At 40.1% G+C, this 18,894-nt stretch overlaps 1 protein-coding gene and 1 long non-coding RNA gene across 2 annotated transcripts in view; one reads left to right on the top strand and one right to left on the bottom strand.

Annotated features, from left to right (window-relative positions):
- Nucleotides 1–18,894, top strand: part of ddx51 (DEAD (Asp-Glu-Ala-Asp) box polypeptide 51) — a 28,298-nt gene that overhangs the window by 5,279 nt on the left and 4,125 nt on the right. The window contains exons 5-14 of the mRNA XM_047387317.1: nucleotides 1,337–1,482; nucleotides 1,573–1,644; nucleotides 1,725–1,831; nucleotides 5,779–5,887; nucleotides 5,982–6,127; nucleotides 10,011–10,200; nucleotides 10,295–10,410; nucleotides 10,488–10,604; nucleotides 11,053–11,154; nucleotides 11,244–11,307. Coding sequence (XP_047243273.1) covers nucleotides 1,337–1,482; nucleotides 1,573–1,644; nucleotides 1,725–1,831; nucleotides 5,779–5,887; nucleotides 5,982–6,127; nucleotides 10,011–10,200; nucleotides 10,295–10,410; nucleotides 10,488–10,604; nucleotides 11,053–11,154; nucleotides 11,244–11,307 — 1,169 coding nt within the window. The remainder of the gene's footprint in view (nucleotides 1–1,336; nucleotides 1,483–1,572; nucleotides 1,645–1,724; nucleotides 1,832–5,778; nucleotides 5,888–5,981; nucleotides 6,128–10,010; nucleotides 10,201–10,294; nucleotides 10,411–10,487; nucleotides 10,605–11,052; nucleotides 11,155–11,243; nucleotides 11,308–18,894) is intronic.
- On the bottom strand, nucleotides 15,861–16,704 carry LOC124881646. The gene is made up of 3 exons (XR_007041701.1): nucleotides 16,584–16,704; nucleotides 16,072–16,474; nucleotides 15,861–15,976 (listed from the first exon to the last, which is right to left on the bottom strand). It is a non-coding gene; the product is annotated as an uncharacterized LOC124881646 (long non-coding RNA).

Below are 18,894 nucleotides of genomic sequence, written 5' to 3'. Positions count from 1 at the left end.
TGTCTGACTATCTAAAGGTTGTGAGATAGATTCCAGCTTCCCCTGCCAGATGTTAAAGTGTCTGTGGGCAAAACACTTAACGCAAAGTTGTCTATCCATACTGTGTGTTGGTGTATTAATGAGTAAACATAATTTTATCATTTTATGTGTGTATCAGAACGACTGGTAGCAAAACAGCCCCATTGCCAATTGCTACCAGCAACATGCCTGACAGTTAGGTCTGACGATCAAATTTCTGTCCAGAAGGCGGCTTGTCCCTTCAGGCTGCTGCAAATTTATAGTCAAGGGAGAGTAGGGGTTTTTTTCTTGGTTGCCCCCTTCTCTGTCCTTAGTGATGTTAAAGATGGGTGAGATTCCCCTTCATCCAGGATATACGAAGGTTTCAGCAAAAAGCAGCCAAAGTAGATGTTTAACCTGTTATTCAAAAAGCATCTGAAGGACTGATTATGGATTGGAAGTTCAACGCTGCTTTGTTGTTGTTCAGACAATCACAATAACGGCCACAATGGTCAGAGAGAAGGAGGGAATACATGCAGTCACCCTACCACTACACTCCAACTACCACGTCTTCCTAATCATCATTTGGGTTGTCTTACAAGTTTACTCAAATGCAACATAATGCATTACTATCGCCGGGGTTCTTGTGAATGATCAGGAGCGGAGTTTTCAGTTATTTCATATGCATTTTTGGAATGGATGCAAATATTAATATGAATGCACTGTAGACACAGGTATGGTAATTCTTTAGGCTCTCTTATATTTCCTCTCTAGTAAAAACACCTTTCAGGGTTTCTTCGTAAAACTAATCCATCAGTTAGATAGGTTAGTTTAATGAAGAGAGACGCTGATTTAAAGAATTAAACAGAACAAGGAGTAAGTGGTCATTCTGTGCCACTGACAAAGTTCAAATTAAGAAGTTCTTGTGGAAAAGAGAAACGTTTGCTGTCCACATGCCTCTTGTTTTTTTTTTCCATATCTTTGTCATTGTTTAAGCTAGGGTCACATTGTCAGGTTATCTGCTCTCTGCTGGCTAATATTCTGTTAAGGAGGTAACTCTGCTCTGGAGCTTGTGCTCTGTTATCATCCATTTTTAGCTCTCTTCTAGAGCAAGTATCAAGCAGTGTCAGATGTTTTCTGGTGAAATGTTGCAGTGTGACTCTCTGCTGGAACAGATGTTTCTTTCATATCCTCAGCTGCTCAGACATTACCTCATCTACCACTATCTGCTTTTCCTCCTCCTACTCATTCTAACCGAAATAAAAGTGGATGAATGTTTCCACCATCTGCAGTTTTGATAGAACACATAAGTAAAAGAGCTGCTGTGATCCATTTTCAGTCCAGGCAGAGGTAATCCCGGCCATCTTGGAGGGTGCACAACATGGACTTCTTATTGGTAGAGGAGGTCACAGACCCAGAGATATCTGTGTATCTGCACCAACAGGCAGTGGCAAGACTCTTTCATTTGTCATACCTGTCATACAGGTGAGCAGCAAACATCTCCTCCGTAACACTTTGAGCAAGCATTGCTGGTCCTGGTGCATTAATTCCAAGGACACATTTGTTTCCTGACAGGTGCTAATGGAGCGGGTGGTTTGTGAAATCCGGGCTCTGGCTGTGCTGCCGACCAAAGAGCTTGCCCAGCAGGTCAAAACTTTCCAACCTTTTTGTTTTTTTAACAAACTCTTTGTTTGACAGGTCTCTGGCATTAATGTTCTCTGCTACAGGTTTACAAAGTGTTTGCATCATATGCCGAAGGAACTCCTGTGAAAGTGGTCATGCTGGTGGGTCAGAGGTCATTTGCTGCAGAGCGTGCCTCACTTTTGGAGCAAAGGTAAGGAGGCAAACCTGGATTCAAAAAGCAACATACTGTAAATGTCCCATCTTATGGAAGGTTATATCTGAAACCAAGGCTGTGATGGTTATGTTGTGCAGCAATAGGTGTGGTTTGGATTTGAATAATTTTCGATAAATGCCAAAGGCTACTATTAACCAAGCTAGTAATTTTGAAATTAAAAATAACTAAGCTGGGGGCACCTAATTATCAGGAATTAATAGCCAATTAGCTCTCAGTCTCTCAGTCAGTTACTGTTTTACTGTTGAATACATGGTGAGGTTTGGTGTTATAGAACAATAGAGGGAGTGAATTCACACACTAAGCCCTGCACACAGATACAGAATAAACACAAACAACTTCTGTCCCAAACATAAGAATTTATTAACTGAATAATTCCGCTTTAAAGGTGACATTTTAAACTTCCATTAAAACATTTGGGATTGGTCTATGGGTTATACAAAACATATTAATTACATTTTTTGCACAAAATCATTCTCTGATAATGAGATCTCACCTTGTCATTTTCCCCTTATTTGAGCTCCTTTCAGAATGAGCCGTTTTAGGGCTCTGTCACTTTTATGCAAATTAGTGGTATTTGGCCACGCCCCCAACCATTACTCCCTATGTGAAAACGAAACTGAAACATACAGGGGTTGGACAATGAAACTGAAACACCTGTCATTTTAGTGTGGGAGGTTTCATGGCTAAATTGGACCAGCCTGGTAGCCAGTCTTCATTGATTGCACATTGCACCAGTAAGAGCAGAGTGTGAAGGTTCAATTAGCAGGGTAAGAGCACAGTTTTGCTCAAAATATTGAAATGCACACAACATTATGGGTGACATACCAGAGTTCAAAAGAGGACAAATTGTTGGTGCACGTCTTGCTGGCGCATCTGTGACCAAGACAGCAAGTCTTTGTGATGTATCAAGAGCCACGGTATCCAGGGTAATGTCAGCATACCACCAAGAAGGACGAACCACATCCAACAGGATTAACTGTGGACGCAAGAGGAAGCTGTCTGAAAGGGATGTTCGGGTGCTAATCCGGATTGTATCCAAAAAACATAAAACCACGGCTGCCCAAATCACAGCAGAATTAAATGTGCACCTCAACTCTCCTGTTTCCACCAGAACTGTCCGTCAGAAGCTCCACAGGGTCAATATACACGGCCGGGCTGCTATAGCCAAACCTTTGGTCACTCATGCCAATGCCAAACGTTGGTTTCCATGGTGCAAGGAGCGTAAATCTTGGGCTGTGGACAATGTGAAACATGTATTGTTCTCTGATGAGTCCACCTTTACTGTTTTCCCCACATCCAGGAGAGTTACGGTGTGGAGAAGCCCCAAAGAATCATACCACCCAGACTGTTGCATGCCCAGAGTGAAGCATGGGGGTGGATCAGTGATGGTTTGGGCTGCCATATCATGGCATTCCCTTGGCCCAATACTTATGCTAGATGGGTGCGTCACTACCAAGGACTACCGAACCATTCTAGAGGACCATGTGCATCCAATGGTTCAAACATTGTATCCTGAAGGCGGTGCCGTGTATCAGGATGACAATGCACCAATACACACAGCAAGACTGGTGAAAGATTGGTTTGATGAACATGAAAGTGAAGTTGAACATCTCCCATGGCCTGCACAGTCACCAGATCTAAATATTAATGAGCCACTTTGGGGTGTTTTGGAGGAGCGAGTCAGGAAACGTTTTCCTCCACCAGTATCACGTAGTGACCTGGCCACTATCCTGCAAGAAGAATGTCTTAAAATCCCTCAGACCACTGTGCAGGACTTGTATATGTCATTCCCAAGACGAATTGACGCTGTATTGGCCGCAAAAGGAGGCCCTACACCATACTAATAAATGATTGTGGTCTAAAACCAGGTGTTTCAGTTTCATTGTCCAACCCCTGTATAAGACAACAAAAAGTACTTACATTTATGTCATCTGCAGATTTACCACAAACAGTAGGGAGTTCAGTCTAAAGGGCAAAACATAGTTGTACTTGACTCCGTGGACATGTCCGCCTAAAGGTTAATTTTTACAACCCCACACAATAACCTGCTTGCAAGGAAAAAGTCTCCACATCGAACTGTATATGTGACACACTGCTCTGAGCCGCCGGTCGCAAGTACGTGCAATGTCACGGCCAGTCTGTGCCTTGCACTGAGAGGTGTATTCCTCTTCTTCGTCCCTAGTCTGGTCTAATGGTCTTTAACACCACTTTTTCTTTTTGTTTTTTCAAAGCTACATGGCAAATTAGTTCTGCCTCCCCGTGCGATGATGCAATGGCAGCAAGTTTGGCAAATGTAGGAATTTGTCACCACAAATATAGATAATTGGTACACTCCACTATGACGCCGCGGACAGTGTGTGCAGAGTCTGCGCTGCTGACGGTATGCCCGGTATGGCCCTTAGTCTTTCTGCAAATCTTGACGTGTACAGATAAAAGTTCTCAAAGCAGTTCATGGTGAAGTGATTCGCGTAAACTAGTACTGTCTTCGGCAATGTGACTGGAACTTTGCCCTCAAAAATAAAATGAAGCCACGAATCTGTGTTATCGACACTGAGGGAATGTGCATGGACACATATGGGTCTTTGCAGCCAACAACAGCACATCTGCCTTTGAGGGTAGCCATTGTTAAACACGTATAAGGTAAAACCAGCTGGTGAGACATGTGTGGAACTCAGCTTTAGTTGCTGGCAGAGGCAGGACTCGGGTAACATTGCTAGGTGCCATTGTGATTGTGGCGTCAAAATAAAATATTCATTTATAGCCAAAAAATAGCTGAATGTTGTTGTTGATGTCTTTTCTTTTTGCATTTGGACTGGTTGTAGAAGCATTAAGGTACGTTCAGATCGATCGCGATTTCAGCAAATTTTTCACCTCATTTGCATGCAGTCGCTTGGCTGACATTTCGCCAGCAATTTGCGTGGCCAGCGCGTGATAACACTCCACTCGCTTCACCGCGTCATCAAATATCTGCTGCTTGCCAGTTTTAACTCAACAAGGAGCAACTCACGGTGCTTTTATATATGGAAAGCCGAACAACGCCGCCGGCGTCAACATCCCTGGAGCACCATATGGATCATGGTCTCTCACAGCGGGACTTCCATCTATCCAGGACCCAGTTTGAGAACCTGCTGCCCCGCGTTGGGGGACGACCAACTACAGCTGCTGTATCCCCGCTCCAGATTGCCTGTCTATCTGTTGTTGGTGAGTAAATAAATCTCAGCTTAACAGAAAAAAGTAGTCCAAATCTCCCTCATATAATAAACATTTTTGTGCCTAAAGAGCTGATTAGTATTGAAAAATTATGTAAAAGCAGCTGATAAGCGACCTAAAAATCTGTCTTGCTGACCTTTGCATCTGAAAATTAAATACTTAAATATCATTTCCTACATAAACATAGATTCACCGTGAGTAACTGCTGTGAGTTTCATACTTGTTTGACAACTGTTGTGCCAAAAAGAGGGCTATAGACGCGATGCAATTTGACAAAAAGTTCAGATTTTTCAACTCATTTTTCAACTCCAGCAGAATTCGTTTCGCGTCCATTGTGGGTTTCACTACCCTATGGCTTTGCTCTGTTCGAGCTAATCGTACCGTTCGTGTTCGCTCCTGAATGCCCCTTTACATAGGGTTAACATGAAAATCACTTGCTCCTGTCGCATCGTTCGCTTTCAGTTGGAAGGCACCATTAGAGACCCAAATGTAAGTATAAAAACAAACAAAAAGTTAATTTTGCATAATATGTCCCCTTTAAGTTAAAATACTGTAGTAAACACAGCGGAACTAACGGTGGCTACCATCTTAGCAGAGCTTTGGCATTAGGGTTGAAAGACATCTGCAGATTCATTGTACTAATACAGGCATTATCAAATCCAATGCAAGCCAGACTGGAAAGTCCAAAGCTGACAATCTGTTTCACTTTTAAGAGGGGGTGTGAAGTGCTGCGCAGCAGACATAGTTGTTGCTACTCCAGGACGACTGGTTGATCACATCAACAAAAACTCAGGCTTATGTCTGGAACATCTTCGGTTTCTGGTAGGTTCATAAAACCAGTATCACTGATGTGTATAAGCACCACACATCTTATTTGATGTCATGTTCAATGTTTGTCTTCCTGTCTGTGTCTCAGATCATTGATGAGGCTGACAGGATGATCGACAGCATACACCAGTCATGGCTCAGCCTGGTAGTGAAGGCGGTGTACCGCTCACAAACTGCACCAGGAGCCAGGACCCTCCTCAGGAGGACAGAGCCTGTATGCATCACAGCAGCCAGGTGGGTCAGAGTGCTGCCAATGATAAAATCTCATTAATATTAAAATGTGTATCCTGTGATTAAGTTTGTTTATTTGTTTTTCCCTTCAATGAATGATACTTGGAAGGAGACTTTACATTTACTTAATTTAACTAATTTTACAACAGCAGCCTTAGTCTTTCGGGCTGCATCAGATTATTTGTGTCAGGTTTAACCAACCTAACAATATTTATAACAACACAAAAAGAAAAGAGAGACAAAGTATTAGTTCCTTTTACTCGCTTTGCGAGGAGAAACGGTCAAGATATGCTCAGTTACAGATCTCGCACCGCTCTGAACAGCATCTGTCCGCCTCCTCTTTTTATTGTCTTTCGGGGGTCCCTAGTTTACAAAAACATTGTTCTCTAAAGGATGGGGGAAAACAACAGCTGCATCGTAAACAGGTCATAAACTCCTTTATCTTTAAACAACATCTCTCCCACAGTCTCCTCCAACTTTGCAGGGTCAACTCTGGCCTCTTGTTCAGTGCAATCAGCCCCTCTTTATGACCTCCTCAACTGGACTGCTTCTTTTCTCGCAAGCTCAGCTCCACTTTGTGACCTTAACCTGCAGACAAAACTCACACATCCTTTACTCACACATACATTATGAAAGGTTATATAATCAAATAGTCAATAAATAGTTAATAAATAGGAGAAACTATAAGACAAATCTTTATTCAATTATTCCAACAATTTGCACCTGGTAATCTACCTCCAAAATAATAGAAAATGCCAATCTGCCATGCTGCCAGCCAGGATCTGATTATGGACTTCTGATTAATTTGTCTTAGTTGTTTTATTCTTTTTTTTTCTTTCTCAAAATGATGAGATGCCTAAGCCTCAATGACCCTACTTGTCCTTGGTCAGAGACTGTAGTATGAATAATCCTTTTCTTGGTGGATCATGGAAAATGGTCATTTAATTTTCCAGCCATCTTTGTAGTGCCTCAGTGTTCTTTTTGGCATCTGCACAGTGGAGTCCATCAAGAATAATTGCATGAGCTCATGATTTGCTTGTTGCTACAGTTTTCCCATGTAACCAGACTTCTTGACCCTTCCTAACCGACATGGAATAGCCCTCTGCTTTTGTTTGGTACATTATTTACAACCAGGACTTCCCTGAACCACAATTTTATTTCCCATAAGCTTTTGGGTATTATTATCCATGTCCTTTATTTTACTTACTTACATAGAAATAAATTAAAAGACATTTGATTACAGGGTACAAATGTCCTGAAATATTATAATCTACCAAATATAATAACCACAAATAAAATAAAGTCATCTTTAGGAAAATGTACCACTTTGGAAGGTCTAATCATTTTCTGGCAGCTAAAAATTGTATTTTTGGTCATTCTAAGGAATTTTACAGGGTTCCAATGATCTGATGTGTTCTAGTCCTTACAATATAATACCCAAGAATATACCAGTTTGGAGTGCGTTTCTGGTAAGTTTTGGGTAAATTACAAGGTAGAATGATTTGATGTGTTCTAATCCTTCCACTATAACATTTTAGCATCAACTAGACTCATTTCAAGGCAGGTTTAGCTTTTTCGAGCCAAATAAGATGCTATAAATGTTTCTGGCAATATAAACAAGTTTATTTTTGTACACCTCTAGGTATATCACAAGCTGATAGGATGAACTCTATTTTATTCCAAGAAGTTATATTTGTAATATTAAAGGCACTGGAGCCAGTAATACTCAATAAGTCCAATTTTGTAGCTGAGTTTTAGATAGTATTATTTTGGCCAACAAAAGTTATGTCACAGGGTGAAACAACTACATCGGCTACACTCTTTAAAGTAAATTTGATTAATCTCAGTGTCCAAAGTCTCTCTCTGTCACAAGCTATGAGTTGCAATTTTTGACAAATGGATATTTGCATTATCAAGGGTGTTATAGTATATCATTGTGAATTATGTTGTCACTGCTAATGTTATACATGTTAAAAACAGCATGTATACTTATAATACTATGGCTTTATACACTCTGTACTTAAGTCTTTAAAGACATAGTGTTGTAAATCAAAAGCTTTAATAAAAAAAATCATAGGGTTTTTGTTGTGTTTAGTATTCATGCTGTTTTTAAAATGTATAACATTAGTGGGGACATCATATTTATCAAAATTATCATGTATCGATGAAAAACTTTAATGTTTTTGTATCTCTGATAACAAGCATCCAGAATTACCTCCTCAACAGATGTTCTTTATTACAGCTGGTTATGTGTTAATATGGTATAGCTGTGACTGATATAACATTTTAAACTAACTTCCTATTAAAGAAATCACAATGAGTTATTTAAAACAACTTTAAAAGTGAAACAGATACCTTTGCTACAACCTGAAATGTATAAATATGTTTCTCTTTGGCTTCAACTGTGATTCCTTGAAATAAAGCAGCAGAGATTGCGTGTTTCACTCAAACTGACTCTACACACTACCTTTCCCTGCAATCAGTTTCTGCTAGAACATTACTTTTTGCCACACCACCAACTGCTTGGTGCTTGGTCTGGATCAGATGGGTCTCCTGTCTGTCTTGGCTGTGCAATTATCTGTCACAGCGCCAACTCTACAGAACTGATCACACCTCCATGCTGAGTTGGGAGCCATGCTCCACTTGCACTCAGCTCAGTGCAGCGCAGAACTGTTTTTGCTCAGATCATGAAATACAAAAACTGGGTTTCAGAGAACAGCAGAGCTGGTGCCACACTTGTGTGTGGAAGCCCCCAAAACAACTTTACCCCCAGATATATTAACCAATCTGTTGGAGGAGTAATCCTGAATTGTAATAAATAAAGCTGAGCAAACCAGATGTAAGAGAAGTTTTAAATAATGAGCTGTAATGATGCGCTCCACAGATGAATCAGTTTGGCTCGGAGTGTCTTTATGCCTTTATGTCTTTATACTTTTCAAGTATTTCAAGTATTTATAATATTTTATCATTTAACTTACGTAGAATAAAATTTGAAACAATGTTTCTGATAGAACGTTGTTGTGGCCATTTATGTTCAATATTGTAAATCATAAGTTCTATTTACTTATAAGTTGTTAGAATATATTTCAGTTTGTTTGGAACGATGATATGAAATTAATTGTTTGGAATTATTATGATTTCTTTGGTAACTTTTAAGCCCCTCCCAGTAATTTAAGAGATTAAAAACACACTGTGCGGCGCTTGTGGGATCAGAATGTCCGGTGTGATGACGGGAGGTTTTTTACAATTATTTTTTGACCACTTTTCGACCACTTTTTGTCCTTGTAAGATGTGTTTAAGCCAATTTTCATTTATATTTAAGTTGAAAGAATTTTTTGGTTATCATTTTGCCTATAATTTTGCAAGAAATAAAAGGATATTTTTCAAACAATAAACTCGGAAGTGCGTTCAAGAAACCAGACCACCTGTTGCCACCGACGGCCTTTTTTCTTTGGAACTATTTTGGCTTGGAAACAGAAAGGCCGTGACAAACGTTTTACAAAATTAAAAACAGGCAAAAATGTTTAGAAAATCTTTCTTTAAATTGCTGAACTGACTGTAAATGGTAGATTAGAATATGTGTGTGCATGTTAGGAGGAAAAGTTCTGGTGAAGATGGTGGAGGTGGCACATCTGTTGAGAAAAGCATTTGTTTATCCAATTACTTGATTAATTGAGATTAGTAAAATATTGAATGGCTGCAGCCCTAGCATTTAGACACAGTTCTGTTAACTGTTAGAATGTTATTAAATGACTCACTGTATGTTTCGTCCCCAGTATCTAACTGCTTTAGGTCTGTTACCTGGAAACAACAGAAGTGAAGCTGTCGTTAGTGACTATTAGATGCAGACTGACCTCACATCTTCTAACATTGCTTCTCATCTCAGTTTGTCTCCTGCTCAGATGCCACTTCAGAAGCTGCTTTTTTCTGCCACTCTCACTCAGAACCCAGAGAAGCTGCAGCAGCTGGGCCTCTACCAGCCCCAGCTTTTCAGCTCTGTTCACAGCCCCTCCAGCAGCACAACAGCAGACCCCACCCAGAAACAAGAGCGCTTCGACTTCCCCCAGGGACTTACGGTGAGAGGTGATCTTTGACTTTTCAGCAAACGAATAACTGGAAATAAAGGAAACAAATCTGAGATGATTGCTGTCTGGTCACTCGTGTTTCTAGGAGTATTATGTTCCTTGTACGATAAACAAGAAGCCTCTGCTCATCCTTCACTTCATCCTATATTTGAAGCTCTGCCCCATCCTCTGTTTCACCAACTCAAGACAAACAGCACACAGGTTGGAAGGACTGACTGACTCACCTTATGCCTTTCAATGTGTGTTGTCTTAGCTATTTCCGTCCATTTCCTTTTCAGACTACGCCTTTTAGTGCAGCTGTTTGGTGGAGTGCAAGCAGCTGAATTCTCCTCACGACTCTCTCCTGGTGAGAGGAAGAACACCTTGAAGGACTTTGAACATGGGAAGATCCAGCTGTGAGTTTATTCTGTCCATCCACAATGCATCGGGTTGTTCACATGAGCATTGTTCTACTAACTGAGAAAGTACATATTTGTTTCCATTTAATCACATGGCCCATGTAGTGATGGTGTGTTTTGAAGCGTTTAATCATTATTAAAGCCTCCCCTCTACTCTCACATTACACCATCTCTGATCTTCATTTAACGTTGGGCTTTAACAGAAGTTATTTTATCTTACTGTTGAGTTTGGATAACAGAACTAATGCCCATCGTGCAACAAAGTAACATGGAGCCAAGGGTGGCTTTTCAAAAGGCCTGTTCATGTAGCTACTCTCACTGTTATTCTGCAAGCAACATGACGAGTGCTGATCCAGCTGAGAATTATATGTCTGTGTTATGGTGACTTTGTGCTGCAGCTTGTATAATCCCTCTGATGTATTTAGCTTGAACTGTCCTCCTGCAGGCTGATCAGCACAGACGCAGCTGCCAGAGGCATCGATATCAATGGGGTAAAATGTGTTGTCAATTATGACGCCCCACAGTATGTCAGGACCTACATTCACAGGTTAGGAGTCCCGCCCTCTCATTTTGTTAAATGTTTTTCCTTTCTGTGAGAAAGTGAGGTTTTGACTTGGCTTCTGTGTCATCACTTAGGGTTGGTAGAACAGCGAGAGCTGGAAAAGCTGGACTGGCCTTCACCTTTCTGCTCAGAGTACAGGTACATTCCATGATCCAAAATTAGATGTAATTCATGTAACGGGAGAAGAGCATGCTTACATTTATTCTCACCTAAAATAGATGAAATTGCACACAGGCATATTGCATCAGGTGCACATAATAACTCTGCATTTTGAAAGAGGTTTGCCCTGTTTAACAGTTGGTGAGAGTGAGCATTGTGCTTCAAATAGCTGAAGCCTTTGGGAAGAAGATTGTCACAATATATGAATCTAGTAAGGGAAGAATTTGAAATCAGCCAGTCCACTTTCTGTTAGTCTTAGTGAAAGACGATCAAAACTGCACACGACATGACCAGTTCTGGCTGTCCAGGCAAGTTCACACTGAAAACACTGCAAGATGCTGAAAGAAGTTGCCAAAAAACCTAAAAAGTCACCACAGAACCTACATCCAACTCTTGCTACCATTGGTCTGTTAATTCATGCCTGTACTTTCATAAAGAGACTGTAAAAGATTAACTTTCATGGGAGATGATCAAGAAGAAAAAACTTTTTTTGTTTTAAACATGGAGGCCAGAAAAAAGTTTGCCAGAGAAAAAATGGACAAAAATCTTGTTTTAGTAGGAAATCCATGCAATACAGACTTGTGTGGATTTCCTACTAAAACACGGTGTATGTTTAAATACAGAAATAGTAAAAATAATCTACACATGTGCGTATGCTTGGATCCAAGAACATTTTCTTTGTGTGTCCCATTTAATAAAGGTTTGATCACAGAAAGAAAGAAAGAAATCCTACGATTACAATAGGCCCTTGCAGGCTTCCTGCTCAGGCCTAATAATTAATACCTATTGTCAGATGTATTTTTTTTACCCCTGTGCTCTTGCTTTAATAGGGGCTCATAAAAATGCAAACATGTTGATATGTTCATTGTTCATGTGTCTCTGGAATGTGTAATTGTTTTCACATCATCAATTTCCCAGCATACGCTCTAGGTATTGCCAAAAGGTACCAATCATGGTAGAAGTGTTTATATGCCAGCTTAGGAGTTCCCATGGGGCAGTGCACATTTTAATTAAGTTCGTCATTCATAAATCTAAGGTTATTTATAGAAAAAGGCATACATCAAGTTTTTGTGAGTGTGAACCTTCATACATCAGGTTCCAAGTCTTAAGGAATAATGTTCTTTTTACTTATTTGGACACCAGAACCTGGCACATCTTTGGCATGAACCAAATACAGCATTCCGGGAAAATAACTTCATACCACTTGTAAACGTCATGGTTCGGTGATACTGCAGCAATATCTGGCCAGCTTACCATCATAGAATCCCCCATTTATTCTGACATGTAGCAGATGGTGCTTAAGTAAAACACAGACCATCTTTAAAAGCAACAGGACAATGACCAAAACCTACAAGTAAATCTGCCAAGAACTAGCTAATATTAATAAATGATGAAGTCCTGTGCCAGGTCTAACCCCTAGTTCTTGCTGACTCCGTGGCGCTGCATTATGATGGAAAGCCCTCCTCCATCACCCATCAGAGATACAGATCCAGTCTACCTTTGGCGGATGATGGAGCACAAACGTGAATTTCAATGGGGGGTAAAAGGAACGGATGACAGAGCTGTCGTCGAATGCATGAACAGATCCTAAAATGCATTCCAGAATTGCCGCATGGCATAATTTGCAACGGATGACAGAGCAGACACTGATTGTAGTCGGTGTGAACTAGGGGTTGGCCTAGATTTTGATCTCACTGAGATGCTGGATCTGAAATAGGGGTTAAAGAGATTGGCTGTTGGTATGTGAACATTTCCTTTGAAAGAACTAAATACTCAGAAGGGTGTTTGATTTTTACTGACTGCTTAAAAAGATCCAAAATCCAAACTACAAATAAAACTATAGATGTATATCAAAAATCTTGAAAAAGTTTTATATTTTTTATCACTTATTTGAGAAATGTGAAACTGATTTATAGATTCATTAGAGTGAAATATTGCAAACCTTTGTCTTGTAATTTTCATAATTATGGCTTATAGTTGTTGAAATACCAAAATATTTCACTCTGTGTAATGAATCTATCTAAACACAATTGTTTTCAGTTTTTGAAATGGGTGACAAAAAATACTGACTTCTGCACGATGAAGTATAAAGTAGTGATCAATGAGCAGGGTGCCTTTTCTACATAACTGGTTTCAGTGCTTAACTGGTACTTGTTACAGGTAGCTTGAAACATATTAACAGACCAAACATAATAAATAAATTAAATAAATAATAAACATAATAACAGACCAGACCAGAATAAGTGTTTCACTCTTGTTGATTGCATTGAAATTTGAACTGAGACGAGCATTTACAACCACCTTCGAGTGCTGCAGGAACAGCTGCTGCCACTGGCTGGATGGAAAGAGCAAATAGAAGCTAGCTTTATAGGCTCAGCCTCCCAGGTGCTTACTAATTGGCTAATTACGCTGAAGCTGGATAACAAGCATAGCTTAAAAACTTTAAGCATATAACAGCTCATTGTTTCCTCCAAGAAAACCCATGCCCTAGCCCAGGAAGCCTGGAACTATCCCAGCCCCAGGCCGCCATTGAGCCAGAGCTAGGGGTGGGCTCTTGGCTAGCAGTAGCCGATCACAGCGTTGTGAGAACCATGTTTAAAACAATGGAGTTTAGTTGTTATTTATTCAAATATACAGCACAAAAACAAATATCTGAATCTGACTCTCATCTTCCCACAGGTAAATTAGAAGTCATCTGTCACAGAGTTTAAATAGTTCAAATCACCAGATAATGCTGATTTTTTTCTTACTCAGTTCTTTAACACTTGACCTTTTTTTTATCACCAGCTGTTAATAAATCTTGGTCTGAAAGCTGGGTTTTTACTTCCTTTTTCTAGTTTTTAGGTAGTGGTGTGGATGAGGGATCATCTCACTGGGATTGTGAAGTGTTCACAAGCATTTCTTACTGTATAAAAAAAAAAGCATTAATAAATGAAGGTGGGAAGATTATCAGAGGAGGAAAAGACAATACAGCGAATGTAAAAATGTAAAAAAGAGGGGGAAATAAATGGACTCAGGAAAATCTGTTGGGTAAAAAAAATACAAGGATATATTAGAGGAGAAAATATCAGTGATTAAGAAATTAATGGACAGTAAAATAATCTGAAAAATAATACATAAAATAAAAGTTGTAGGAAAAATAAAACGGCAAAAAATTCACTTGTATTAAATAAAGGAAAATATAGAGTTCAAGAAAAAATATATGATTTGAAAATTAGTGGTTTAAATACAAATGTGACTGGCCGTGGCAAAACCAGGAGCAAGTCTACCCGGGGTCGTTTTTAGTTATTTACAGATCCTGAAAGAGTGGAGTCTAAGCTTTCCAATGATGTCACACATGTGGAAATTGAAAAAGAATTGAAGAAGATATGACCATCTGAATGTCTGCACTTGCCAGACTACTTTTCTGAGAAATCAGCACTGAAAGATTCCTTGTTTTCTCTGCCTGAAAGCAGGGCGGTGACAAAAGCTGCTAATTTGAATAACTTTAAATAGCCCACCTCCCCAACTGTTTGTCAACAGAAGCTCCAACTGACTGCAACAGACGTCACTTAACTCATAGTATTTTTCTATGTAAAGATAATTTACAGCACTGCATTACAATCTATTTTTTTATATTATTTATGTCTGCAAATTGCATCATGGCTGTGTTAGGGCTTGCGAGATAAGAGGACCCCGGAATGCAGACTAGCAGGCGGCATGACGGTAAGTGCAAAACGATTTAATAAAAAACAAAAACTCACTCTCAGAAGAAGCAGGAACAAAACAATAAACGGACAGGCAGGACAGGCTTGGCATGATCCACAAAACAAGACGTGAGCATGATTTGGCAACAAGACATGATTTGAGAAATGTTTCCGCGCCGAATAACTGAACAGGTGTGTATATGTGGAGTGTGAAACAGGTGGAGCAAGGAGACAGATTAACTTGGAGCAGGTGAACCGGATAAGGTTGATTGACAGACAGAACAAAACATGGCTGGAGCAAAAACAGACTCTTGAATACAAAACAACAACTAAAGCATGACCAGGAAAATAATAAACATAAGTATGATTCAAAAATTGTGAGAACATATAAGAAAAAAACAGAAACCAAACACCAAACAACCCCAAATCATAACTGACTGCAACCTAATGTCTGCATCCTGGTGATTGGTTTGCTTTCCTCTTGTTTTTAGATAAGTCTCACTTAAAGTTCCAGTCTATTAAATGTTCTGCCTCAGGCCGAGTTTGAAATCCTATCTCACAGCAATTAGCAAAATATCAGGGTAATATGGATGTGTTCTTCTTAATATGTAATATGAAATGTCCAAAGATTAGTGTAGCCTGCAGAAATATTGTTTATCAGTCTTCATTTTATGTGTGCAGGTATGAATAGAGCTATGGGCTAATAGTTTACACCTTTTGAATACGTGTTAATCTAGAAGAGGCTGTTGCTACAGCTATTTAATCTGTACCCATCAAATTTTATATCTGCAAACCTCTTGACTTTAATGGACCCAGGAAGAGAAATGGGCAATAATTTGACTTTGATCATGTCACAAATGTGATTTTTATTTACAACTCTATACACATTACAAATTGCCATCTTCCAGTCCGACCAGCTGTGGGATGTTGAGGCGACTTTCAGGAGAGCTGTTTTCCACTACCTATACACAGAAGGACCATAATAGAAATAAGCATTAGTTTTCATGCATATGACTGACTTTCTTCTTCGATTTTCTATCAGATGGAATAGACTTACTTTGGCGATATCTGGCAATGTGCTGACCCTGGTCCTCTTGTATGCTTGTTTGATAACCCCAAAGCCACAGTCCAGGGAAAATTTGGTGTGGCCAGTAATCAGGAAGTGGATGTTTAGTGTGGAGTGAAGCTTGTGTGCGACCCGCCAGGCGCCATACCACAACATAAAATGTTTTGTTTTGTCTCGTTGTAGGCCCTCTCTTTTTGAACAAGCTGAATATGATCCTGTTGCTTCTTGATTGCTGCAGTGTTCCTCTCCTCTGGAAGGTTTGCACTTCTTATAAGCTGATCAATATTCTGTTGGCACTGCCAGCAGAGGTCGGTGCGGGGCCTACAGCTTCTTATGTGTGGGAGTAGCTGGGTCCAAAGCGCCTTCAAACTTGATTTGCAAATTGCACGCTCACCTGAAAGAAAAATATCACAGGTTTATTAATTTTTGATGAAGTTTTACATCACTGGTCATTAGAAGAATTTCACTGTTCTATAAAAATAAAAATATATTTTTATACATACCAAGCTCCTTAGCTGTCTTCATATACAGGTCCTTCTCAAAATATTAGCATATTGTGATAAAGTTCATTATTTTCCATAACGTAATGATGAAAATTTAACATTCATATATTTTAGATTCATTGCACACTAACTGAAATATTTCAGGTCTTTTATTGTCTTAATACGGATGATTTTGGCAGACAGCTCATGAAAACCCAAAATTCCTATCTCACAAAATTAGCATATCATTAAAAGGGTCTCTAAACTGAGCTATGAACCTAATCATCTGAATCAACGAGTTAACTCTAAACACCTGCAAAAGATTCCTGAGACCTTTAAAACTCCCAGCCTGGTTCATCACTCAAAACCCCAATCATGGGTAAGACTGCCGACCTGACTGCTGTCCAGAAGGCCACTATTGACACCCTCAAGCAAGAGGGTAAGACACAGAAAGACATTTCTGAACGAATAGGCTGTTCCCAGAGTGCTGTATCAAGGCACCTCAGTGGGAAGTCTGTGGGAAGGAAAAAGTGTGTCAGAAAACGCTGCACAACGAGAAGAGGTGACCGGACCCTGAGGAAGATTGTGGAGAAGGGCCGATTCCAGACCTTGGGGGACCTGCGGAAGCAGTGGACTGAGTCTGGAGTAGAAACATCCAGAGCCACCGTGCACAGGCGTGTGCAGGAAATGGGCTACAGGTGCCGCATTCCCCAGGTCAAGCCACTTTTGAACCAGAAACAGCGGCAGAAGCGCCTGACCTGGGTTACAGAGAAGCAGCACTGGACTGTTGCTCAGTGGTCCAAAGTACTTTTTTCGGATGAAAGCAAATTCTGCATGTCATTCGGAAATCAATGTGCCAGAGTCTGGAGGAAGACTGGGGAGAAGGAAATGCCAAAATGCCAGAAGTCCAGTGTCAAGTACCCACAGTCAGTGATGGTCTGGGGTGACGTGTCAGCTGCTGGTGTTGGTCCACTGTGTTTTATCAAGGGCAGGGTAATGCAGCTAGCTATCAGGAGATTTTGGAGCACTTCATGCTTCCATCTGCTGAAAAGCTTTATGGAGATGAAGATTTCATTTTTCAGCACGACCTGGCACCTGCTCACAGTGCCAAAACCACTGGTAAATGGTTTACTGACCATGGTATCACTGTGCTCAATTGGCTTGCCAACTCTCCTGACCTGAACCCCATAGAGAATCTGTGGGATATTGTGAAGAGAACATTGAGAGACTCAAGATCCAACACTCTGGATGAGCTAAAGGCCGCTATCGAAGCATCCTGGGCCTCCATAAGACCTCAGCAGTGCCACAGGCTGATTGCCTCCATGCCACGCCGCATTGAAGCAGTCATTTCTGCAAAAGGATTCCCGACCAAGTATTGAGTGCATAACTGTACATGATTATTTGAAGGTTGACGTTTTTTGTATTAAAAACACTTTTCTTTTATTGGTCGGATGAAGTATGCTAATTTTGTGAGATAGGAATTTTGGGTTTTCATGAGCTGTATGCCAAAATCATCCGTATTAAGACAATAAAAGACCTGAAATATTTCAGTTAGTGTGCAATTAATGTAAAATATATGAATGTTAAATTTTCATCATTACATTATAGAAAATAATGAACTTTATCACAATATGCTAATTTTTTGAGAAGGACCTTTAGAGATGCCACACTGAGACCCTTTGAGACATGTGTTGGCAGTAGTTTCACATGTCAATCTCTGTGGCCAGGATGTCGACCATGCAGCATGATGGTGTGATCCTCTGCGTAGTTCTTTATGAACTCCAAAACTCTGCGGAGTTGCTCACTGCTGATAAAATGGGGATCCTGTGGCCGCTGGCTCTTTTTCCTCAAGCGGGGTCTTGCATCGTTCTCATCAAAGTGTGTGATGATGTCAGTCAACGTGGCTTTACAGATTCTGAGCAGGGAAACAAAGGAAATATTCAGCTTATGGTTTACATCGGCGAGAGCTGACAAAATTGGTATGACAACACACCACATTTTTTCTGCATATAGGTGTGTTTATAGAAATAAACATCTAACACAAAACATAAAAACTGTTTTTTTTTTTTTTCAACCTCAAACTTTGATTAAACATACAACCACCCTTCCCCCCACTCAAGTAAATTTTCACATTGTGAATGGGATACAGTAGATGCTAACCTCGTGTAGTTATGCTAGCCTAAAAACTGTTGTTGTGACCACCGATCACCCCAGGGGGAAGAAAAAAAACTCATCTCAAGCTTAGACTAAAAATACAAACACAAACCCCACTCAAGTCGATTTTAATATTTGACTAGTCAGGTTTATGTGATTTGTCTGCTTCAGTACATGA

This window comes from Girardinichthys multiradiatus, chromosome 15 (assembly GCF_021462225.1).
Source record: "Girardinichthys multiradiatus isolate DD_20200921_A chromosome 15, DD_fGirMul_XY1, whole genome shotgun sequence".
In the NCBI taxonomy this organism is placed as follows: Eukaryota; Metazoa; Chordata; class Actinopteri; order Cyprinodontiformes; family Goodeidae; genus Girardinichthys; species Girardinichthys multiradiatus.
The sequence above is the reverse complement of the archived record's forward strand: the minus strand, read 5'-3'. Positions and strand labels throughout refer to the sequence as shown.